The sequence below is a fragment of the Glandiceps talaboti genome, chromosome 22 (genome assembly GCF_964340395.1).
Source record: "Glandiceps talaboti chromosome 22, keGlaTala1.1, whole genome shotgun sequence".
In the NCBI taxonomy this organism is placed as follows: domain Eukaryota; kingdom Metazoa; phylum Hemichordata; class Enteropneusta; family Spengelidae; genus Glandiceps; species Glandiceps talaboti.
The window spans coordinates 18,430,523-18,456,876 of record NC_135570.1 but is presented as its reverse complement, the minus strand read 5'-3'; the positions used below and the strand labels follow the sequence as shown (position 1 = coordinate 18,456,876).

Below are 26,354 nucleotides of genomic sequence, written 5' to 3'. Positions count from 1 at the left end.
AAATTTGAATATCAATGAAATCAACTAATAAAGCAATATCTTAAGACTGCATACTTCAAATTCAATATAATTTAGTACATACATTAACCATTAGAAAATGCATATGTCCTATAAAGTCTGTTGATGTACCTTATAGTGTTAATAAATAATTTGCATAAGTAATTATTTTCGGTAATTAGGCTATATCTTAAGACTGCATACTTAAATTTCAACACCATTCAGTACACACGTTAATCATAACAAATCGAATATGTCCTATAAAGTTTGTTGATGTACCTTACAGTGTTAATGAATAATTTGCATAATGAATGATTTTTGGTAATTAGGCTATATCTAAAGACTGCATACTTCAATTTCAATACAATGTAGTGCATATGTTCTTTAAAATTGATAGAGTTTACAGTTTTAATGAAATATTTGCATAATTAATGATTTTAGGTAACTAGGCTATATCTTAAAAATGCAAGATTCAAATTTCATATATGGTGCATATATCAACTATAATAATACGTACCTGTGTTAAGATGTTGTTGATACAACTTTTACCTTTAATAAGGTGGAGATGCACAAAGGGAAGATTTTAAGGGTGACATATTTTCAAGTTATTGTTTCTCAACAATGAATAAAGTTTACACCATCAACCCATATATTTTCTGAAAGTTTTTTCGCTTTTCTTAAATGCTATTGTCTATGGCTGAAAGTGAGAGTTTGCTTAAAGGTGATTCAAAATGCTCACATTCACTATTGCTATTTTGCTAGACGACATGTTAGTGAAACATATTCTGGTTTTAAAACTTGAAAAAAGCATCTGCAAACGCCTTAAAATGACCTTTTTTCAGTCAGTTCTCTTCGGATTTACTTCGAGAGTTTTCGGGTATTTCCGGTCCCACCTAGACCACGGGGATTTTATGACGTCATAAGGAGACATGGTTAGCACGTAGGCTATGACGAGCGTAATCAACAGGTGAATAAAACTGAACAGCATTGTGAAAAAATACATTGCTGGTGGTTGTAATAGACATCAGTAAACAAAAACTACAGTCTACATGTAATTGTCAGTGTCTGTGGGTATAAATGCTAAAATATTATGTCCCCATATTATGGCAAAATAAATCAAACGGCTTGACGAGATATACATAAACACTTGTAATGTCGGGTGTTGACTTTTATTTATCTGATTTTTTATCATTTGCTTAGAAGAAGCATTACAATGCCGTCGTGATGCATTGAGGGCCGGGGTCAACGGCATCAGAGGACGGCATATTTTAGCCTACTATACTCGTACTCCCGTCGCCTTTTATTTCATCTCCAAGAAATATACACATGTACTAGGTATTAGAATACCCATGGGAAACTTCAAGAAGACGTATCAGGACATGCAGTACCACAATATATTTGTTGGTCCCATAATACACTTATTGATTCGATTTGCTCCAAGCATATGGAATCACGCTCCGAGTCATTGCATGTAAATGGAACTGTGGCCGACCTAATTTTGTTGTCCATATATAAAATGAGAGTGACCTGTAAATGTTTCACAGTTTTAGTGCAGGGGCATATGGGTTTTCGTGTGAAATGCATGTTAATTTTATGAAACATATATGGTTATGTTCATTATAGGACCACATATAAAAAAATACATGTTGGCAATTTTTATCTTCAAAATTAGTTTGAGGGGGCTAAAATAAAATTTGGCCCCAAGACCCTATTCTTAACAATTGGTTAGGCAATGAAAACCCATGAATCCATGATTATAGTCAACTTCCATTGATATGGCCTTAGCAACAGCCAACAATGCCAGTATATTTTGCAAAGATAACATTTTTGGTTAGTCAGGCAAAAAAAAATATCAAAACATGTATGCAAATATGCCTATCAACAAGACCATGTCCATAGCAACAGTCAGAACATTATGTATATTGTAAAGATAACAGTAATTGGTAGGTATATGTAAGGGCAGCCTGAATTCTGTTTCTCATGACCCAAACGACCCTAAATGTCTTCAATGAGATGAAAAAAATTTAAATTGACGCCCTCTATGGCAGGGTTAGGAAACCCATGAGTGCGTATCTGAATGAAAATTATTGTTTATCACTGAAATTTGGGCAAATTCAATAAAAGAAACAGTTCAAATATTCCTTCTGACTTTACTTGTCATTCAGAATATTAAAATATGATTATGAATTGAAAGTATCACCAACAAGTACTCATAAACTTACTATTTTTAAAAACAATTATTTTTGATTGTTAACAGACTCACAGACCAATCATTTTAAAGGTTTTACAATGGCAAACATAGAATTAAGGGCAGTATGTGGATAAACATGCAAAAATGGACAATGTTTTCCAAAGCTACGTTTTATTTATTGATGTAGTAACTAATGGATATGCAATATCATTTGTGGTAGCGCAGAATTTTTCTTTCGACAAGGCGTGAAGGAGCAGCAATCTAAAGTTTGGCCTTTACTGAAGGCATTCAGTTTACACCTGGTATAAACATATTTTTGATCAATAGCGTAGCATCAATTGAATCATTACTATACAAAGTTATGTATTCGACTGAATAGACCCAATCATTTGTATTCAAAACTATTGTCTAGTCTCTCACGGCATTATGTTGTATGCATTGTCTACGTTTCTACTAGTATAGCTATTTGGTTGGCGTTACATGTCAAGTGAAAGGAACAACATGAATAGACGTGTTCTCCGCTGTTACATTTGATTACGTTATTTCATCGAAATTCTAAAATAAAACAGAATACAGGACAATGTAGTACAAAATAAAGATGATAAATTCAGTATCTGAAGAATATCTTTTATAATATTTCAAAGGAACAATATGAATATATGCATATTTAGTTTAGTTATTCAGCGTGAAGGTACTCTTACATTCGATTACGCAACGAAATTCCTCTTGGTCAGTCATGAATAAAGGTTGAAAGTAACAGCAGAGACACATTCTAATGTACCACCCAACCCCAACCACCAACCCACCAGAAAATAGCATCTTTAATCAAATTTTATTGCATTGTTAGCTATCATTCCACATGTTTTAGTACTCAAAGAAAATCTGACATTCAAATCCTCAACGTAAACAACATGGAAAATACCCTTCTACATCTTTTGGTAATTCTCATACACAAATAACCTTCATTGCTGGGAATAAGTAGTCACATGCCAACTTGATGACTAAGTCTATCTCATTTTGACACCATTGCAAAGTGGAAATTAATAAGCACTCATGCCTTTAACAACGATTCATTTACTTTTTAATATTATATTTCTACAGAACGTAGAGGGAGAACTGCATACAGAACAAATAACAAAAACGTTCTAAAGTAGCTGCCATATTGACTTTTTTCATTGCTCTAGACAGTATCTCAATTGGTCAAAAGTGGGGGTAAAACATTCTAAAGGTTTCTAAAGGTGTTTTACTGAGTGATGTTTCTTTTCTATCTAATATTTGCAAGACGTCCAATTTATGTAACTTGTATGCTAATATTGAGAGGTAAAATTTCAAATTTTGCATAGACCTAACTTGGACTCTATATCCTGTGTAGAATGTACCTGTCCAGGATTCAATACTACATGTGTAGATACGTATTAAAACCAGATGCCAGATCTGAAAAGGAATATTTTTAACGTGTGTATGTACACTTGATAACAACTCACATCAATACGCCGAAATTGGTCAAAAGGACATATCATTTGGCAAGGGTAGTTCTATACAATAAATGAATGCCTTTATTGTAGTCACAATAACCCTTTCTGGCAAACTGTTCCAAATGTCTACGACATATTGACTGGAAAAAATATTTACGTATATCCAATCTGGATTAAAATAATTACTAAGTAATTACAATGATTTAATTGGTGTAGTAATAACAATAACCCTTTCTGGTAAACTTCCAAATGTTTACAACATGTCGACTGAAAAAATATTTTGGTATATCCAATCTGGATCTGTCTTTAAATCATTTCAATCTATATCCTCTTGTTGTCGAAGTAGATACTTTGAAAAATACAACTGGATCATGGTGAATATGTAAATGGAAAAGTTTATACACTTCAAGCAAATCAGCTCTAATTCATCTAGTTTCTAAAGTTGTCAGTTTCAATATGCGTAACTGTCCTCATAATTCAAGCCACCAAGCTTTTTCCAAAAATGCAATATCCCTATTCGTATATATGTGGGGAAGACACTGGGGAAGCATAGTCAAGGTGTGGATTTACTTGTGCTTTAAAAGATAAAAACCAACCAGAGTATTCATAGTAACTGAAATAATTCATGGTTGGCGTACATTTTTGAAAGAATAGCAATCAGCAACATCAAATATACAGACAATACTGACGGCATCAATATGCCATCAATATACAGACAAATCATGATTTTACATCATTTATGAAATTGCTGCAAAAATTACCCTTAATATTGAAATAAAAATTGCCAACATATATTTTTTAATTGCTCAGATGATGGGGAACACAATGAGATACGTTGGCAAAAATTAACCTGAATTTCACACGAAACCCCAAAATCTGCCATATGCCCCCGCACTATGTCGTTGTGGTCTTGTATTGTCACATGTTTGGCTTGTGAGCGCAAGTTTACATATATTATTTTCTGCCAGGGCTGTCTAGGGCCTAGGGCGCGATACTCTAGTCCGAGTCTGAGACCCATGTAAAACCTCAGAAACTCGCAGTCGGACTGAACAGAAGTAGGGCTCATCAACGTGTTGGGGACTCGAATTATTGCGTGTTTTTATCATGGTGTACATGGGATTATTATATATTTGATTATCGGTAGGTGGGTAGTGTTGTCAAGTTATGCTTCGCGGGCAGTCACCGCGGTCACAGCAGTATATATACGTAGGATACAATGTAGTTCCGGGAGTTCCACCGAACAAAGCTGAAGTGGGTGTATGTACGTATGGACTCGGAGAGCACATTCGGGTTGAATTTATCCACATTTGTTGAAATAATCCATATTTATCATTTAGATATATTGCAAAAGTCGTACAGAAAAAATGTCTCTAATGTCAAACCAAACACTGAGAAATTGGACTGAAGCGAACGTGTCTAATATCTAGTTGCAGACTTTCTCTGATAACCATGTGCTGGGGTCACGACCTTGATTGCCGACATCAGTATTGTCCAATCATATATCATGAACACATCGCGATATTTGATTTGTTGGTTTCCTAAACTGTATACTTCGAATACCATGATTCGTTACAAAATTCTTCTAATGAATATTAAATAGGCTTGTTGTATGAAGTGATATCACAACAAGGGAAACCATACAAGTTTTCTTCCAGACGAGTTGCTAAAGTCATATAAATGACAATACGAAACTCACGAAATTTTGTAATTCTTTGCAATTTCTATTGCTGATAATATGGGTATTCTAATAGCTAGTATATCTATTCGAGATGAAATGTGTTTACTTTGTATGTGCCGTTCAAAAGGCGACATCAGCGAGTATGAGTATAGTAGGCTAAAATATGCCGTCAACGCATCATGCATGTCGATGGTATTGTGATGCTTCTAATCGGCAAATAATAAAAAATCAGATAAATAAAAGTCACTGAATGTGAAACACGCGACATTACAAGTGTTTATGTGTATCTTGTCTGGCCATTTTGATTTATTTTGCTATAATATGGGGACATAATATTTTAGCATTTGCCCACAGACACTGACAATTAGTCAGGAAGTGTGAGTAAATACCAGTAAATGTTGGTTAATAAGACATGTAGACTGTAGTTTTTGTTTACTGATGTCTATTACAACCACCAGCAATGTATTTTTTCACAATGCTGTTGAGTTTTATTCACCTGTTGACTATGCTCGTCATAGGCTACGTGCTAACCATGTCTCCTTATGACGTCATAAAATCCTGTGGTCTAGGTGGGACCGGAAATACCCGAAAACTCTCGAAGTAAATCCGAAGGGAACTGACTGAAAAAAGGTCATTTTAAGGTGTTTGCAGACGCTTTTTTAAAGTTTTAAAACCAGTATACATTTCACAAACATGTCGTCTAGCAAAATAGCAATAGTGAATGTGAGCATTTTGAATCACCTTTAAGGTATGAATAAAGGTGTCTTGATAATCTCAAGGCGCCAATATAAATGCCTCGGAAGAGACCACCTGTCACCCGATTTTCCATTTCTTTGGTGTTTTAGAATGTTCACTTCACACATAACAAAAGTGTGTCTCACTTTTTTTCTGCCATCTGTCGTTCCTTTACACCATGCCTCGAAAGTTGACAAATTATAATGGGAAGCTTATTGACAGATTTTGCTCACTTAATCATCAATTTCACACGTAATAGAGCGAATTTACAAATTCTGAGACACTCTTTGTAAGAACAATACCTAAGAAAGCACCAGAGAAAATCTCAATTGATTGCGAGGAAGTACTGTCGACTTCGAGACTTTAGAACTTAGTCTGGGGGCTTGAAAATGTAAACGGAGAAAATGCCGATTTTGAAATACAGCGTAAAATTTGACTTGCAGAAGATTTCCAGGCGTGTCATGCAATAAAAGTATCACCAAGCAGTGGATAAAATGAGTCTTCAGTTATTCTAATTGTCATTTTGATTATATAAAGTGTAGCATCGTAGAAGCACGGCAAATCGAGGTCGTTCGACTGGAATGTGATACACAAGATCAGATTGCAAATGGCGCGGAAGCCCAGTTTATTGATGTCATCTCATTAATTAGTAATCAGAGGCATGGCCAAAGTCAAGTCCAAGGTTATTATGATGTTACTCTGTCCGGCGGCAGATCCACAGTGCTATCTATAGTGGCCATGTGTGTCTAAACTTCACTTTTCCCGGAAGTACTTCCCGATACAAATATTTCGTTTTGAATTTCGGAATAACTGCATTACGTTAAATTTTGCTCAGTTTCGATCGTCAAACATGGGAAATTTCGGAACTAGATGTAGTAGCATGGCCACTTTCTGAACCACGGTGGAATCACCATGTTACTATTTCCTGTCTGTACGTATGGCGTACGCACTCCATTAAATCCAAAAGGGGGAAATTTTGCCTTATTACAGAAGTCATGCTGAATTTGGCTGTTACAATGAACCCAAAATATTTCTATGCTCCTCAGTTTGACCACTACATAAATAATCTTTCCACACAGCTAGCTTGCTACAAATTACATGCGTTTTCTTTTAGTTAGTTGTGGTGTCTTTCGCGTTTGATTGTCTGACGCATTGCTCATGTTGGCATCTGAAAATGGCTAAGTCTTTCGATTAAAAATAACTTTCAATATGTATTGGCACATCACTGCATATCCAGATACATTGACTGATATCGTAGACAGCTCAGACGGATAAACAAAACTAGACTCGATTGTTATGGGTTTGTTTTGAAAATTGAAATACATAGCTCTGGTGATACTCATATTGTACCCATTCAGTATAACTCGGACGAGTACATGCATGTGAACATTGACTGTTTTCTGGAAATAGGACAAGTCTAGTCAATCCTAAAACAGCCTTTTTTGTAAGAACACGGAAGGAAAATAATAAGAAAATCAAAGACATTTTAAACCAACTCGAAATCGGAGATGCAAGATATTATGGAAGTATTCCTGAAATACAAATTAAAACAAGCTCACATTGCCATGCTTTGGTGATATTGCCATGAATGTTACGTGCATACGCTACTTGTGAAGTTTATTTTGAACCAAGTTTTCCTGATTCAATCAAAACACAGCACAAATGTAAACCACGATTAAAAATTGTTATCTAGCTAACGATTTTGGTGTGTTCAAATGTCTGTAATGGTCAATTGACCGACCGAAAGCCTGACGTGTGTATGTAATGATTTTGACAGCGAGTTCGAGTATCAGTGCACTGACAGTCTGTGCCGCGCCGGAAGGTTCTGAAACTAGACAGTTACTAATTCACAGGATTTTTTGCAAATGTGCCAGCTTGCATATGACCGTGACCAACGTATCAACAGTTTTCGAAGTACATGTACAAGAATCAAATATAATACGAGGACGTGAGCAGTAAATCTTGAGACGGTATGAAACTCGGTCATCAATGAATTTCGGAAATATATTTGCAAATGTCGGTATTCTTTGAGAGGTTTGACATCGCATGTATTTTGCATAATCCTCTGTCAATCGTCTTAGTTGTATGCAAATATCATGAGTTTATAGTGATAAAATAGGGCTTCTTTAGGCATTTCAAAATAATGATTTTTTGTTCAATTCAATTCAATAGAACTTTATTCATCCCAATTAAAAGTGTGGCTCAAATACAATACATCAATATATCAAAAAAAAAAATAAATAAAAATACAAAACAATATATACAGAGACACAGAACGATACTAAGACAATCAACATCACTCAAAAAGTTTACGAATCATTCATAAGCCGCACAGCGGTGGAAATGAATGACAACTTGCACCGGTTTGATCTGCAAGCCGGGCATCTAAAACAACGACCAGATGGAAGTATGTCGAACTCTGTCTAGATAAAACATGATTACTAGATAAAACAATAGAGCGGGCTTTCCTAACTACTTGCTGATTATAAAATGATGACAGATTTCTCTGGGGCATTCCAGTTAATTTTGAGCTAAGAGACACAATTCTATCAAGTGAACTTTTGTCTTTGACTGTCAGATTTTGAAACCAACAAATGAACGAAAATGAAATAACGCTCTCAATGTAAGTTTTATAAAATACCGCCAATGGTGTTGTAGCACAACTGTACAGTTTCTAATAGTTTATCCATATGCATATAAGTGGTCATTTTGTTGAATAACTATCTAGTTGCCTATCCAACCATGTTGCTATCTTTACGATATATGCTATCATTTGACTGTTGCTATGGGCGTGGTCATGTTGTTAGATATATTTGCATACATATTTGTATGTTTTTGTTCACTTGTGTATGAATTCCTGATATTATCTTTGCAATATTCGTGATTATTTGGCTGTTGCTATGGCGTGGTCTTGTTGTTAGGCATATTTACATACATTTTTTGAATGTTTATTCAATTGTCTATTAATCCCCCGTTGTTATCTTTGCAATATACATGATCATTTGGCTGTTGCTATGGGCGTGGTCTTGTTGCTAGGCACATTTGCATACATTTTTTGAATGTTTATTCAATTGTCTATTAATCACTTGTTATCTTTGCAATATTCGTGATCATTTGGCTGTTGCTATGGGCGTGGTCATGTTGCTAGGCAAATTTACATACATTTTTTGAATGTTTATTCAATTGTCTATTAATTCCTGTTATCTTTGTGAAATAAACGACCGTTTGGCTGTTGCTAAGGGCGTGGTCATGGTTGCTAGGGTATTTGCATACATTTTTTGAATGTTTACTCATTTGCTTACCAGATATGATGTTGTTATTTGACCAAAATATACTGCCATTTGGTTGTTGCTAAGGGTGTGGTCATGGTCGCTAGGGCCAATTTTGTCAATATGTTTTGAAGAAAATCTGCATAATTACACTTTCAGAAACATCTCACCAAGTTTCAGACTCATTGACCAAGTACTTTTTGAGATATAAGTTTTTGACCAAAAATGAACATTTTTACACCTAATTTGCATATCACTCATGGAATCATTGTATGTTTAATATTTCTTCGTCCATACATCCCTAGATACATTCCCATTAAATTTCAGCCCAATCTGCTCAGTACTTTTGGAATTATAGATTTTTAACCAAAAAGACACATTTTTAGCCCCAATTTGCATATCACTGATGGAATCATCATGTCATGAACAAATCTTACTTTACACGCCCTTAAGAATGTTCCCACCAAATTTCGCACCAATCTGCCCAGCACCTGCGATGCGATCATTTTGATTTGAACAATTTCCCAACTAGACACCCAAGGTAATGGACCCATCAAATATCATGGCAATCGGTTCAGCGGTTTTTGACTTTAAGTTGTTTACACACACACACACACACACACAGACAGACAGACAGACAGACAGACAGACAGACGCCGGGCGATCCCTATAGCACTACTGAACCTCAGTTCAGTTGTGCTAAAAAAGGGATAAGATTTCTCTATCAACCATAAATGAACGCAATTTCCTTAAAAGATACAGTCGCTGCTGACCTTTCTTCAAGATAGCATCGGTGTTTAAATCCCATTTCAATTTGTTATCAAATATTGAACCAAGGTAAGTGTACTTGGAAACAATTTCAACCTCTTGACCGTGAACAATGGTTGTCGAAGGGTTGCGTTCTTGCCTCCTGAAGTCGATTATCATATCCTTAGTTTTCTTAACATTTAAGTTTAGATAAGAAACATCACACCAATCGACAAATTCGCCAAGAGCGGGACCATGATGACATTCTGATCCCAATAGAAGTGAAAGCAAAGCACTATCGTCGGCGTACTTTACAAGATGGCTACGCCCATGTGTACTTCTGCAATCATCAGTATAAAGGATATACAATAGAGGAGACAGAACGCAACCCTGAGGAGAACCACCTTAATGAGTCATTTGAATAACGAACAATATTAAGCAATTAAGCAGTATCATGCACTCTTCAAATTCCATATAATTTGGCATATATTAACCCAAGAAAGAAAAATTGTCCAAAAAAAGCCTGTTACCATAGTTTTTTTTAGTTTTTAATGAGCAATTTTCATAATTAGTGATTCAGTTTAAATCTGGTATTGTATTCCAGTAGTTCAGTTGAATTCGATAAGCCATCATGACACTAGCTGCCACATTTTGTTTACAACTGATGTGTGTGTGTCAACTTCATCTCAGTCACTGAAGGCGATTTCATACACACTGTCGTAAAAAGGTGGGGAAAGTCAAAACTGTCATGCCCATATTAAAAAGTTCCTCTGAACAACTTGTTTGGCTTGCATGAAAAGTAGTGGTCAAGATTTATTCCTGTACTCCAGAATTTCATTTGTTCATACATTTAATTAAATCATGAATTGTATGCCATATTTAGGGTAACATTACTCCCCATTAAAAATGAAATTTTGTCCAGAGAATGTTTACAGATAGATTACATTGAGAGCAACCATGTACTGGGTTGATAATTAAACACTGTTATTTTACACCTGTGATAAGTACGCTTTAATTGAATGGGACAAGTAGCTGACACATTTTACTTCCTAATAACGGTTATAGAAATCACAATCAGCATGGCATTCAGTTGTCTTTACTCCATAAATACTTTATTTGTTTATTCAAGGCCAGATTAAGCAATTGATTCTAGTAGTTTGCTTTTTACATTTTCTGATACTGCTGCCATTTTTTAGAGGGCCATTATCGAGAAATGTCTTAGAGGACAAAGATTGTGAAATGTCTTAGAGGAATATACATTTTGTATTTAAGAAATGTCTCAGAGGGCCATGATTGAGAATGTCTTAGAGGGCCATGATTGAGAATGTCTTAGAGGGCCATGATTGAGAATGTCTTAGAGGGCCATGATTGAGAATGTCTTAGAGGAACATATTTAAGAAATGTCTCAGAGGGCCATGATTGAGAATGTCTTAGAGGAACATATTTAAGAAATGTCTCAGAGGGCCATGATTGAGAATGTCTTAGAGGAACATATTTAAGAAATGTCTCAGAGGGCCATGATTGAGAAATGTCTTAGAGGAACATATTTAAGAAATGTCTCAGAGGGCCAAGATTGAGAATGTCTTAGAGGAACATATTTAAGAAATGTCTCAGAGGGCTAAGATTGAGAAATGTCTTAGAGGAACATATTTAAGAAATGTCTCAGAGGGCCATGATTGAGAATGTCTTAAAGGAACATATTTAAGAAATGTCTCAGAGGGCCAAGATTGAGAATGTCTTAGAGGAACATATTTAAGAAATGTCTCTGAGGGCCAAGATTGAGAATGTCTTAGAGGAACATATTTAAGAAATGTCTCAGAGGGCCATGATTGAGAATGTCTTAGAGGAACATATTTAAGAAATGTCTCAGAGGGCCAAGATTGAGAATGTCTTAGAGGAACATATTTAAGAAATGTCTCAGAGGGCCATGATTGAGAAATGTCTTAGAGGAACATATTTAAGAAATGTCTCAGAGGGCCATGATTGAGAAATGTCTTAGAGGAACATATTTAAGAAATGTCTCAGAGGGCCATGATTGAGAAATGTCTTAGAGGAACATATTTAAGAAATGTCTCAGAGGGCCAAGATTGAGAAATGTCTTAAAGGAACATATTTAAGAAATGTCTCAGAGGGCCAAGATTGAGAATGTCTTAGAGGAACATATTTAAGAAATGTCTCAGAGGGCCATGATTGAGAAATGTCTTAAAGGAACATATTTAAGAAATGTCTCAGAGGGCCAAGATTGAGAAATGTCTTAGAGGAACATATTTAAGAAATGTCTCAGAGGGCCATGATTGAGAATGTCTTAGAGGAACATATTTAAGAAATGTCTCAGAGGGCCATGACTGAGAAATGTCTTGGAGGAACATATTTAAGAAATGTCTCTGAGGGCCATGATTGAGAAATGTCTTAGAGGAACATATTTAAGAAATGTCTCAGAGGGCCATGATTGAGAAATGTCTTAGAGGAACATATTTAAGAAATGTCTCAGAGGGCCATGATAGAGAATGTCTTAGAGGAACATATTTAAGAAATGTCTCAGAGGGCCATGATTGAGAAATGTCTTAGAGGAACATATTTAAGAAATGTCTCAGAGGGCCATGATTGAGAAATGTCTTAGAGGAACATATTTAAGAAATGTCTCAGAGGGCCAAGATTGAGAAATGTCTTAGAGGAACATATTTAAGAAATGTCTCAGAGGGCCAAGATTGAGAAATGTCTTAGAGGAACATATTTAAGAAATGTCTCAGAGGGCCATGATTGAGAATGTCTTAAAGGAACATATTTAAGAAATGTCTCAGAGGGCCAAGATTGAGAAATGTCTTAGAGGAACATATTTAAGAAATGTCTCAGAGGGCCAAGATTGAGAAATGTCTTAGAGGAACATATTTAAGAAATGTCTCAGAGGGCCATAATTGAGAATGTCTTAGAGGAACATATTTAAGAAATGTCTCAGAGGGCCAAGATTGAGAAATGTCTTAGAGGACCATGATTGAGAAATACCTTGGAGGGACAGGGCTACGAATTGTCTCAAAAGGCTCTGACTGACAAGGTTGATCAATGTAGACATGTTGATACTTACCTTTCTTCTGGATACAGAGAACAGTTTTTGACAGTGTTTACAATTGATAGCTTCCTTGTCATCAGTCCATACTTTTTCTCTCATATACTGTTGATGCTCAACCATATCATCCATCTTAAGTCTTGATCTGTAAAATATACAGAATATTTAAACAAGTGACCCTATGGTCTAAATAGATCCACCATTTTTGTTAATACATAAATGGGGACTGGAAGTGGATAGGGTGAACCTCACATGTTGTGGTTCTCAGATCAATGTCACCTCTAAACAAAGTCAAAAACTTCCCTACGAAACATATCTTCCAAGATTATTCACTTAAGTCTTAAAAAATTTCTTCATTCTATGATTAGTAAAAAATGTTCACCATGGTTGTCATTCACCATCATGGTAGAATTGATTTTGTTCCAGGCAATGAGGTGTGTCTGATGCCAAATTTACCAAAACGTGTCAAAGACAGAAAATAGCACCAATAGAGTTGTAACACAATGACTGTAGGGTTTGGCCAATGATTGATGTCATTTTCAGACTTCCAATGACATATCTGTGTTGTCCCAGCATGTTTTACACAACCTATCTTTGGGTTAATAAAATAACTATGACTAACTCGCTCAATTTGTTGCCCATATCAGCAAGGGTTAGTTCTTGGTCTTCACAGGTTTGTCTTAATTTCTGGTGTTCTTCATCAAGGTGAGCAAACTCTTTTTTCAACTCTCCCATTTGTTGTAATTCTGTTTCAAGTAGTGTCAGTTTATCTTTAGCTTGTCCTAAATCTGACTGTAATGTACTTCGCCATTCCTTTTCTATCTTCAGATCAGTTTCCACGGCTGCACTGAAAAAAGTAAACAAAACCAGATTATAATTATAGTATTCACATACATATCTGTGTGATCAATTGTACATTGGTCCCCATCACATTAACCTGTTTATGGCACTGAATGACAGACTCTGAGAACTCTCATCTTATTCAATTATGTCAAGTTTTTATGGTTTGAAATGACTGATTCAGTTAGCCACACGTCCAAAACTTATTACCAGCATACCTGTATATTCAATTTACATAATGTAAATTACATGTAAATTATCACAATTTCATAATGTTAAAACCTGTGTACATCATATTTACACTTGTTCATTTACACAATGACCATTTGAATAATTGCAGTCTAATGTGTACATCACGCTTGTGCATGTTCATTTATATAATGATTCATTTGAATAATTATATTCTGGTAACAATATTTAACTGTGGCTAAGCTTATTGGGTGAATGATTTTCAAACCACAACTTGCTAAGTAAAGCAGGAAAAGCATGTGGATACAACAAAGTAACACAACAGTGTCATAAAACAGGCCTTAATTACAATTTATTTGTCTTTTTAATTTTCTTCTTCCTCTACTAGCCTTTTAGTTTTACCACAAGTTATTGATGATTCTGACATGGTATTCCAATCGACTGCAAATTACTTCATATTCTACTTGTCTGGTTGTTTGTTATGTTATTTACTGTAATTCCCACAATTTGTACCATACATTTGTATTAACTGGGGATTGTCATTCCTCTAAAAAGTGAATGGTTCGATCAAAGTAAGTTGATTCAGTTGCCTAAACAGTGAAAGGCTGATTGCATGGTGTTTGCAAGTGTACATCAATGTACACTAAAATTGTGGACAAGCTGTGGACAAGCTAGAGTTGGCAGTATTTGTGTAACTAGTCAGACTAATTCAATTGTATTATAGAGATTTCAGCCATAAATATCGATATGATGGTTTCAAAACGACAGGACTCAGTTGTTTCAGAGATAAGTTGGTCCACCACATTCATCTCTGTTACAGTAAATATTAAGTCTTCTTCAATCATTAAGAGTACATCATAATAGTGGAATTGGGATATTTCCTGAAGTCAATGCTATGCTACTTAGTTCATCAAGTTGATATAAAATAATGACACTTGAGCAAGACCAGTGGGCTGAGAACAAGTCTAATGTTCATGGGATCAAGAATAAAGTATTCAACCTCATCTATATGTAATGTGAAAGTCTTCAACTGTCTAACTTTGAACAGCTAGGTGACACAGGTTTGATTTTAGAGTGTAACCATTATGACCAGATGGATACCGGGTGAATGGTTTTAGTGTGTTTGTGATATAAGGATGCCACTGGTCTTTAGTCTAAACATGACAACCATAACTTAGTATCATATTAAGCAACTTGATTTGCATAACACGCATAGGTAAGGAAAACTTGTTGCCCAAGTAATTGATGCAATTACTATAATAAATGCAAACTGAATACAAACTGACATTGACTCAGTGATGTCTGTTGAATACAAACTGACATTGACTCAGTGATGTCTGTTGAATACAAACTGACATTGACTCAGTGATGTCTGTTGAATACAAACTGACATTGACTCAGTGATGTCTGTTGAATACAAACTTATATTGACTCAGTGATGTCTGTTGAATACAAACTGACATTGACTCAGTGATGTCTGTTGAATACAAACTGACATTGACTCAGTGATGTCTGTTGAATACAAACTGACATTGAGTTGGTGATGTCTGTTGAATACAAACTGACATTGACTCAGTGATGTCTGTTGAATACAAACTGACATTGACTCAGTGATGTCTGTTGAATACAAACTGACATTGACTCAGTGATGTCTGTTGAATACAAACTGACATTGAGTTGGTGATGTCTGTTGAATACAAACTGACATTGACTCAGTGATGTCTGTTGAATACAAACTGACATTGACTCAGTGATGTCTGTTGAATACAAACTTATATTGACTCAGTGATGTCTGTTGAATACAAACTGACATTGACTCAGTGATGTCTGTTGAATACAAACTGACATTGACTCAGTGATGTCTGTTGAATACAAACTGACATTGAGTTGGTGATGTCTGTTGAATACAAACTGACATTGACTCAGTGATGTCTGTTGAATACAAACTGACATTGACTCAGTGATGTCTGTTGAATACAAACTGACATTGACTCAGTGATGTCTGTTGAATACAAACTGACATTGACTCAGTGATGTCTGTTGAATACAAACTGACATTGACTCAGTGATGTCTGTTGAATACAAACTGACATTGACTCAGTGATGTCTGTTGAATACAAACTGACATTGAGTTGGTGATGTCTGTTGAATACAAACTGACATTGACTCAGTGATGTCTGTTGAATACAAACTGACATTGACTCAGTGATGTCTGTTGAATACAAACTGACATTGACTCAGTGATGTCTGTTGAATACAAACTGACATTGACTTAGTGATGTCTGTTGAATACAAACTGACATTGACCGTCAGCATTGTCTTTTCTTCAAGCCGCCATATACCACATAGACATTTTGAGAAGTTTTAGCTTGAATCAAATCATTCAATCCCTGAATTACTTACCGTTTGGCATCTTTTTCAGCAATCAACTGACCAAGCTTTCTAGAGGTTTCTTCAGCAATTAGTCTTTCTTTTTCACTTTGTCTTAATCTACATTGAGATGACAAGCACACAACCACAAAGCAGCATGGACAACACATAACATGGAAAAAATGTGGGAAAACGGACAAAAAATGGGGGGAAAACCATAGAAGAGAAAGAAATAAAATACTGTTAGAGACCTTTGTTTCTGTTACTTTGCTCCAGAAAGCTGGAAATTTAGATTTTAGATAAATTTGTTATTCTAGTGAGATGTACTCCAATAAACATGTCCCAAATGAATTCCTGATATCTTTTCAGACTGAACTGTAATAAATTTGTGGAGAAAAAGGGAGAAAACGTGTGATAACAGGATATAAATGGCTTGTTTCAGTTTTCAAAGGAGAGTTTAATACTGCCTGATGGACTAGAACTAAAGCTTGCAACACTTATTGGCATTCCCATATACCTTGTAAGCTCAAAATCTGAAATGCTGAGAAATTTTTGCTCCCAATTTTCAATTTCTGATACATATTAACTGCAGTAAAATCATCTTATTATCTCATTTTTGTTACTTCAAGTTGTGATGTATTTAACAACAGGAAGTGAACAAAATACTGCTGCTCAAATAAAAATCATGAGAGCAAATTGTAATAAGTGCATGGGTTATTAAAAACAAATTGAAAACTGGAAAAAAATTGGATTAAAAAGGAAAAAATAAACGTGAAAAAATCAATTGACGGATGAAATGTACTTTGGATTTTGGGATCCAGCACAACACAGTACAATTACACACACAACATGCAAACAGCTGCTACCTATCAAATGATGTAACTTGAAAATATTGGAATTTATTGCTTTTTGTGCACACTAAAAACTTTACACTTACATGTATACATGTATGTCATCAAGAAGCAAGAAAAAAAATCTCAAATTCTGAAACTAAAGAGTGACACTATTATTTCCCACATACCCATCTGTGCCCACACTTAACCAGACATCAACTGAAAATGCCCCGTTGAGAGATATATATACCTTATTGCAAAAGTTCATCAAATATGTAAATTAGCAATTAATTGACTCGATACCATCATATCTTTGTTCAGTCAATATCTTTTATAGCATGTTTCGTCAGACTTGGTGCAGTATTTCTTGTTATAGGCAGTGGTTGCTGTCACTTTTTTTCTGGTGCGTCTCTGAGATGCGTTCCTGTTAAAATTAGTGTCAAAATCCCATTACGGTCTTTTCCAAATTTGCATGCACACTACATGTATTTCAGATGTACATGAACACCTCATTCTCCCACACACCGTATGCATATGTTTTGTCAGACTTGGTGCAGTCTTTCTTGTTATAGGCAGTGGTTGCTGTCACTTTTTTCTGGTGCGTCTCTGAGATGCGTTCCTGCTAAAATTAGTGTCAAAATCCCATTACGGTCTTTTCCAAATTTGCATGCACACTACATGTATTTCAGATGTACATGAACACCTCATTCTCCCACACACCGTATGCATGTACATAATTTGCACTTCCAAAATATCACAAGGAAACATTTATACTCTTTCTAGACTTTCGATTTTCTATGGTAATCACTCTCTAGAAATATGTGCTTCGAGAACAAACTCCGTATGAATCTCTGTTAGGACGGTTCTTGGAGTTGAACCATACAGAGTACATAAAACTCTACACTACGATACAATACATCAATACTGCAGTGCACAAACTAACTTCCCTGACAGGAACGACAGCATGAACTTTCAATTTGACAGAGACACAGCTTGATACAAATTTTGTGTCACTGAGGAGAACTGTTTACTCGGTATACACTAAGATATTCGTTTATTCTTAAACGATGCCTTTACATAATGTGTGAACCATGTTCACCTCAGATGAAGAGCATGGTGTAGTCAACGGTAAATTCATGTAATGTGTTTGATCTAGTAATGAAGCTAAAAATGAAAAAGTTTCATTTTTAGTGAGAATGAAATGGCGACGTGGCAGTATGAATTTATCTAAATGAAGTTGTTAGCATAGACTGTCTGCCGATGTGGTCTATTTGATCATTGCTTCGCCCGTGGAGGGAAGATGCTTTGCCATAATGGTGGTGCTTTTGATGGAAACCCTAATCTGATGCAGTGATGTGTCTGTTAATAAGTAACCAATCACGTGGATCATGTGGATAAGTAATGATAATATCATGATATAGTTTCTAAACTGCCCAAGACGTACTGTCCACATCAGGATATGGTCATTTTGCACATGAAATTGTTGCAACGTTATGCATACCATGAGTCATATTCAAATTTCACAGGTCATGCTGCACAGAGATTTACAAAATAGTTATACGATGAACTGACTAAATTCTAAATGTCTTGTTCTACAACTTCGAAGCAAAGATGATAACCGTATGTTTTCCGAAAGTAAGCCTAACTGCCAAAGTTCGTTAATACAAATGAGCAATTAATTGACAGCACTAAATTTCATTAAAAATATCATATCTCTGTATGATCAATATCTGCGGCAAGTTTCATCAAATTTGATAAAGTCCTTCTAGATGCATAACCTGAGTTACAAACATTCATTAATTATGCAAATTAGCCCTTAATTAACTTGACACAAGTTAAAGGCTTTTAGTGCGTTGATATCTGTGTATGATCTGTAGATGTAGCAAGTTTCATTGAATTTGGTGCAGCTGTTGTGCATGTATAGCCCCATTTATAAAATCATTACTTATGCAAATTAGCATTAACTATGCAAGCCACTCCCACCAAAAACTAATCAGCACTGAGTTACAGCCTGACAATACCACAAAATAAATTGCAGAACATTTGCTTCAGTACTTTTTGAGATATCAGTGGAACAAAATTTCTGCACAGATACACAGACAGACAGACTGACATCGTCACGACATTAGCTCATGTATGGGAGCTAATAGCACCAATGGCATTGTAGCACAACTATATATTTAAGAAAATAGCGCCAATGGCATTGCAGCACAACTGTACAGTTTTTAAAAATGTTTACCCAAATGCCCATCCATGCTAGGTATAGGTGTTCATTTGCTGAATGGTTATCTAGTTGCTTAATATCCAACCCAGTTGTTATCTTTGCAATATAAACAATCATTTGGCTTTTGCTATGGGCGTGGTCCAGTGTGCAAAATTAACGCTGGTCCGTTGGTCCAAGACCAACAGTTTTCAGCCAGGACCAAGAGTTTCTGAGCACTGTTGGTCCTTCTGACCAACAGCTTTATGGAATGTAGTAGTAGGGAGATTGTTATGACATCAAAGGCATACAACTTGTCCTGTGGCAATAAACATGTTATCAACGTACAACTAACGTATACAACGTATACAAGCTGCAGAATTAGGACTAAATGTTGCGTTGTGTAAGTAATCTTTTTCCAACAATTCTAAGGGCCCCTTTGTACTTAGTACCGACAATTTTAGGCATTCTAATTTAACCACTTACGGCCAATCAGAGGGCCATAAAGTCGCAGTTGAAGACACACAGAACAGAAATCAACCTCACGAACAGAGTGCAGCAGAGGTATCACTTCAGAAACTAAACGAATCTGTGTTCAACAAATTAAGGGGCGAAATCAAAATCAAAAACATCGTAATTACGCGTCCTAACGAGTAGTGACGAGTAGCTACCAGTAGTTACAATCTACTACGGCCACGGTGAATATTCATGTCTCGATGCATATTCATGTACTTTAGGTTGTAGACAATAAAAAATTAAACACCTATTGTCCGTTATTTATGACCCCAAACTGCGATCATTTACGCGTAGTCTTCATTGTGAAAAAATCACGAAACTAAAAGATTTTCTTTCCTGTGCAAATCAGTTTCATGCTTACTTTTTTCAATGTTCTTCATTCGATGCCTTCTATGGCATTCATACAGTCAGCTAGTCAACTAAGTGTTTCAGATATATTTAGTTGTGTCTTGCCTAAAAATACAATAAGAAGAATTTTTATTCGAAACGTCAGATTTTACATCTATTTATTCGGACTGTCTCACAAGTTCCTTATCATTTCTTGGCTAGTCAACAAACATGTCGACCATTTTCATCTGGCAGGTGAACGGTGCGGTGTATTGATTCGTCAGTCGAATTCGAACATTGTCCACAAAAAGAAATTAAAAACTAAAGCTTATCTCACATTAATATATAGTTTGATTTGACATTTAGAAATCACCTAAAAACATTTTGTTTCTTCAAAATTTTGAGGAAAAACGTCATTTATATAATGAAATTTCGCGCTACGAATAACTGATTACGTTTCATCACTTGCGTCTCTATGTTTATCTACCAAAGTCATGCCATGTGTTGCTGAACATTACGATTTCTCAACCCCATCATTTAGGAATGTTACTGTACTGAGAAACATAGAAAAATAGTTGTTGTTTTAGAATATATAAAACAAATCCCGTTTATCAACAATATAAAAGTCAAAACTGCACTTCCGCAACCCGGAAATTCAACTGCATTTCTTTGCCCATGGAAGTAGAACCCTACTTCTACTTCCATGGTTTGTACTGCCCTACCATGGTCGCCAAGCGTGAGCTTGTAAGTTGAAGTTGTAGTGTTAGTTTGTCGACCGTGCAAAAAACAAAGTCTAACTGCGATTGATGCTTTGAGACTCACTCAATTGTACGATAATCTTCCTCAAAGATTTACTGTTAACCCAGGACAGTTACAATATTACGTTCATGCGTGACAAATTTTGAATCGATGCAGTTTCTACATACCGTTATGTACGTTGTATATTGAAACTTTGATTTTGTGCATATCTAATTGTTTTTGATGAATATCGCCCATGAACTTGCACTCATAATAACATGTACAGTACTAGTATCATCAGCACAGTACTGGCTGGAGTACGTGGTTTTCCTTGACAATTGAAAATTATGACAAACTATGACCAACTACGATAGAAGACGATGTCATCATTGGAAACATGGAAGGTGAGAACATGGATGTATTGATGAGAATAACTATCTATTGCATGTTGGTGATAAAAAATTATGTGTATCTATGCTCAAAGACGACATGTGAAGGACCAACAGTTTTCCATCAGGTCCAGCAGCTTAAATCTCTATTGGTCCTTTTGACCAGGACCTTTTTTGTGTTAATTTCACACACTGGCGTGGTCATGTTGCTAGATATATCTGCATACATTTTTTGAATGTTTGTTAACTTGTCTATGAATCGCTGATGTTATCTTTGCAATATACATGATCATTTGGCTGTTGCTATTCGCATGGTCTTATTGCTAGGTATATTTGTATACATTTTTGAATGTTTATTCATTTGTCTATTAATCCCTTAATCCCTGTTGTTATCTTTGCAATATATGTGTGATCATTTGGCAGTTGCCATGGGCGTGGTCTTGTTTCTAGGCATATTTGCATGCACTTTTTGAAAATTTGTTCACTTGTCTAAGAATCCCTGTTATCTTTGTGAAATACACCACCATTTGGCTGTTGCTATGGGCATGGTCGTGGTTACTAGGGGTATTTGCATACATTTTTTGAATGTTTACTCACTTGCCTACAAGACGGTGTTGTTATTTAACCAAAATACACTGCCATTTGGTTGTTGCTAAGGGCATGGTCATGGTTGTTAGGGCCAATTGCAACACTTCTAGAAACATCTCACCAAGTTTCAGTCTCGTTGACCAAAAACTTTTTGAGATATAAGTTTTTAACCCAAATTCACATTTTTACACCTAATTTGCCTATTACTGATGAAATGATTATATGCTTAATATTTCTTCATCTATACACCCCAAGATGCATCCCCATTAAATTTCAGCCCAATCTGCTCAGTTGTTTTGGAATTATAGATTTTTTACTAAAAAGACACACTTTTAGCCCTAATTTGCATATCACTGATGGGATCATCATGTCGTGAACAACTCTTCATCTATACACCCCTAAAAACATTCCCATCAAATTTCAGGTCAATATGCCCATTAGTTTTTGAGTTAAACTTTTGTGACCCAAAATCACATTTTTTTTACCCAAAACACATATCTCTCATGCGATCATTTTCATTTGAACAATTTTCCATCAACACACCAAAAGTAATGTCCCCATGCATCAAATGCCAAGGTAATCAGTCAGGTAGTTTTTGCCTTTAAATTGTTTACACACACACACACACACATATACGAAGACATTTCATCATGCCTATAGCACTACTGAACCTCAATACACATCTAGTTACCTCCCGTAAGGGTACAGGAGGTATTAAAAGGGGAATGTCTGTCTGTATGTGTGTCTGTCCGTCCGTCTATCTGTCTGTTCATGTGTGTGTCTGTGTCATCATTTTCTAAATTTCAGCTGGCTCAATTGTAATGAAATTTGGAATATATAATCTTTAGGGTAATAGCTAGACCTGATTAGGTTTTGAGCCAGATCAGTTAATGTTTAATTAGAGAAATTTGCATATTAATGAAATCAAACAATTAAGCAATATCTTAAGACTCCATACTTCAATTTCAATAAAAATTAGTATATTCATCAAACATAAGAAAATACATTTGTTCATGTACTTTAAAGTGTAAAGACAATATGAATTAATATAATTACGCTATATTATTAATTTGAGTAAACTCGAAGGCTGCCCTCAGTGGCCAGTTGCTGTCAATGGTTTTATGATATTGTGTCTAGTCTGCCCAAATTAGCGGGTCTTCCCTTTGGCTCTAGTGTCTACATTTCAATTGAGTTATACCTTTACGAAGTTCAATTCCGTGAGAGAATGCAATGAAGACAAATGAGTATGCATGAAGTGTAATATGGCAAGATGGCGTCCATGATTCGAACATGTCGAATGATGTATTGTACGTAGCGTTTGCTGTGATTTTCGAGCTCCTTCTTCTGTGTTTGTGACATTGAATTCAGCGTGAACCAAACCCTACAATTCCTACAATGTAAACGCAACTAGAAGCGATTCACATCTGAATTGCAAAGTTGAGTGGGTTTTCAGCTAAATTACGCCTTACTTGTCAAATTTGAATATAACACATCGTATGCAAAACGTTTCCACACTTTTCATGTGCCGTCTTAGATAGTTTAGAAACTACAAAATATTATCATTACTTATACACGTGGTCTTACAAAAGGTCTCCATCAATAGCACGGCCATTTTGGTGAAGCATCTTCCTTCATGGCCGAAGCGATAAATAAATACACCACATCGCTAGACCCATCTCACCATTTCATCTCACTCAAACTGAAACCTTTTTTTTCAGCTTTGTTACCGGATCGAACACATTACGTGAACTTACAGTTCACTACATGCTCTTCAAAGATTCATTTGAGGTTAACCATGGTTCACACGTACACATCGTTCAGAAATAAAAATTATCATGGTGTATATACCAAGTTCATAGTTCTCCTCAGCAACACAAATTTGTTTATACCATAGTTTTTTTAGTTTAATTTTAATAATTGGTGGTTCCCTTACAGAAGGCGCTCAGTTTACATCTGGTTTTGTTATCTTAAAATTGGAAATCCCTATTGTTCAAAATGTTTTACTTGAAAGTAAACATTTTCACTGTTTTTTCTGTTATGTTATTCATTTATGATTGGTTAGCAGCTGTACTCTGTCTCTTCCAACTATACCTCAACAAATACAGTATTTCAGGAGAGGCTCGATGTCTCCAATGAGGATAATCACAGATAAAAAGGTAGTGAAATATATTCAGGAATATTTATAAATCACAGATTCAATAATCTAAAGAATCCCGTGTGCTACTCCATGGTCCACAGGTATGAGGCACACAGAACTGTATGGTTACAGATAGACTTGCACCCATATTATTTGTATCCAACATGGCTAGAACATTAGTGCTTCGAGTCAAAATAGCATAAGTTATATGTGTACCCAATGTCATATTGAACCCAACCAATACCACCCATCGTCTGTCTATACGTAAACGATTGTCAAGTTGATGTAGATAACTTGAAAACACTCTATACACAATGATTCTAAATGAATTTGACGACATGGAATGTCAAGAAACATTTGTTCTTATGTTCAGATAGCATAATGCAAACTCACTTTTCCTCCATTTCTTTGAGAGTGGCCACCATTTGTTTGGTTTTCTCTTCTAACTTTGACACTAGCTCAGTTTTATATTTCAAGGAACCATCAAATTGCTACAAAATGATTGATAATGAAATCTGTTGAACTGATTGTACACAGCTTAGATGGAACTAACACAGAGACAATACAGTGCTGACTCTACTCTGTGCACATATATACAGTACACTGATATTTACAACATCCATACACAGATAATTGAAATACAGAATACATATGCACATCCATGCAAACACACACACCAACACATACACACACCTACACACATTCACATTTACAACCACAGACACATACCCACACAACGTCCCACACATCACATCCCTCCCCCCTCCCCCCCCCACACACACATATGACATGCAACAGTGTTGATAATACCTTAAACTTTATACATTTTGTACCTGCATTTTGTTATAAAGTTCAATGTTAATAGATTTGATGTCTTCTAATTGTTTCCGAAGTGATACCACTATATCTTGTTTTTCATGGATATCTTTCTCTAGCAGTCTCATTGCCATTTCCATCTCTTGCTTCATTGAAATCTGAAGTTCTAATTCCTTCTCAACATCCTACAAAAAGGAATGAACATTAGACTGAGGTCAGAGGTCATTGCTGACTGAAAGGTATAATACTTCCTGGCAGGTAAATTTACAAGCAAGAATTTAAGAAAGAAAAAAAAAATCATTAAAAATTGAATTGCTGTGTGAGCTGATGTCAGTTTTTTTTGTCAGTATTGCAGTTATCTGTCCCTTGAAGTCCCTGTTGAAGCACACTTTAATAATTTTGTGCATTTATGGTGGTAGATGTATACAGATTAGTACAAATTGTATCCTAATGATCTGGTGTCAAACTGTCTTTACTTACATGTTCAAAGATATATGGTGTTTGTATTTGTTCATTTGTATTTGTACAAATGTTTTGTACTCTTTTATAAACCTATTAACTTATCACTGTTACAAATGTTTTGTACTCTTTTATAAACCAGGTCCTATTAACTTGTCACTGGTACAAATGCTCTGTACTCTTTTATAAACCTATTAACTTGTCACTGGTACAATTGCTGTGAAATCATTTTTAGGAATCCAAAAAATTATTTTTGTAGAAGGGAATAGAATTGATAAACTCTTAATACTTACAAGTCTGATGTTAGTTTCCTGGTCAAGTTTCTTTCTTGATTCTTCATAAAGTTCATTCAATCCTTGCCTAGATGTCTGATATGTCTCTCTTTCTACATCAATGTCAGCTCTAGCAATCTGTCAATGAAGTGATATTACATACAAACCAATGACAGACATGAAGATCACATGAAAGTCTCCACTTTGTGGCCATGCCTACAATCATCATTCGTGTTCAAGATTTTGGAATGGAGACATAGGGAATGAAAAAACCTTTTTTCCTTCCGTAAGGAAGGCGATACATTAGGGGTGAAAAGTCTGTCTGTCTGTCTGTCTGACTGTATGTCTGTGTCATTGTTTTCTTCAAACCTGCTGGCTCAAGTCAAACAAAATTTGGCACACGTGTTCCATAGGATAATGGCAAGAACTGATTAGGTTTTGGTGAACATCCAATGAATATTAATGAGCCATTCATTTACGTAATTAATGGTTTTCGGTAATTAGGCTATATCTCAAGAATTTGA

The 26,354-nt window shown here is 35.5% G+C and overlaps 1 protein-coding gene across 4 annotated transcripts in view; it reads right to left on the bottom strand.

Annotated features, from left to right (window-relative positions):
* The window catches only part of LOC144451919 (RUN and FYVE domain-containing protein 2-like), a 97,971-nt gene that overhangs the window by 10,846 nt on the left and 60,771 nt on the right, over window positions 1-26,354 (bottom strand). For 3 of the 4 annotated variants that reach the window (XM_078142825.1, XM_078142828.1, XM_078142827.1), the window contains exons 8-13: window positions 25,852-25,968; window positions 25,117-25,284; window positions 24,677-24,774; window positions 16,589-16,675; window positions 13,779-14,003; window positions 13,175-13,301 (exon numbers count right to left, since the gene is read on the bottom strand). In XM_078142825.1, the coding sequence (XP_077998951.1) occupies window positions 13,175-13,301; window positions 13,779-14,003; window positions 16,589-16,675; window positions 24,677-24,774; window positions 25,117-25,284; window positions 25,852-25,968 (822 nt within the window). The remainder of the gene's footprint in view (window positions 1-13,174; window positions 13,302-13,778; window positions 14,004-16,588; window positions 16,676-24,676; window positions 24,775-25,116; window positions 25,285-25,851; window positions 25,969-26,354) is intronic. The other variant, XM_078142826.1, reaches the window with a different exon arrangement.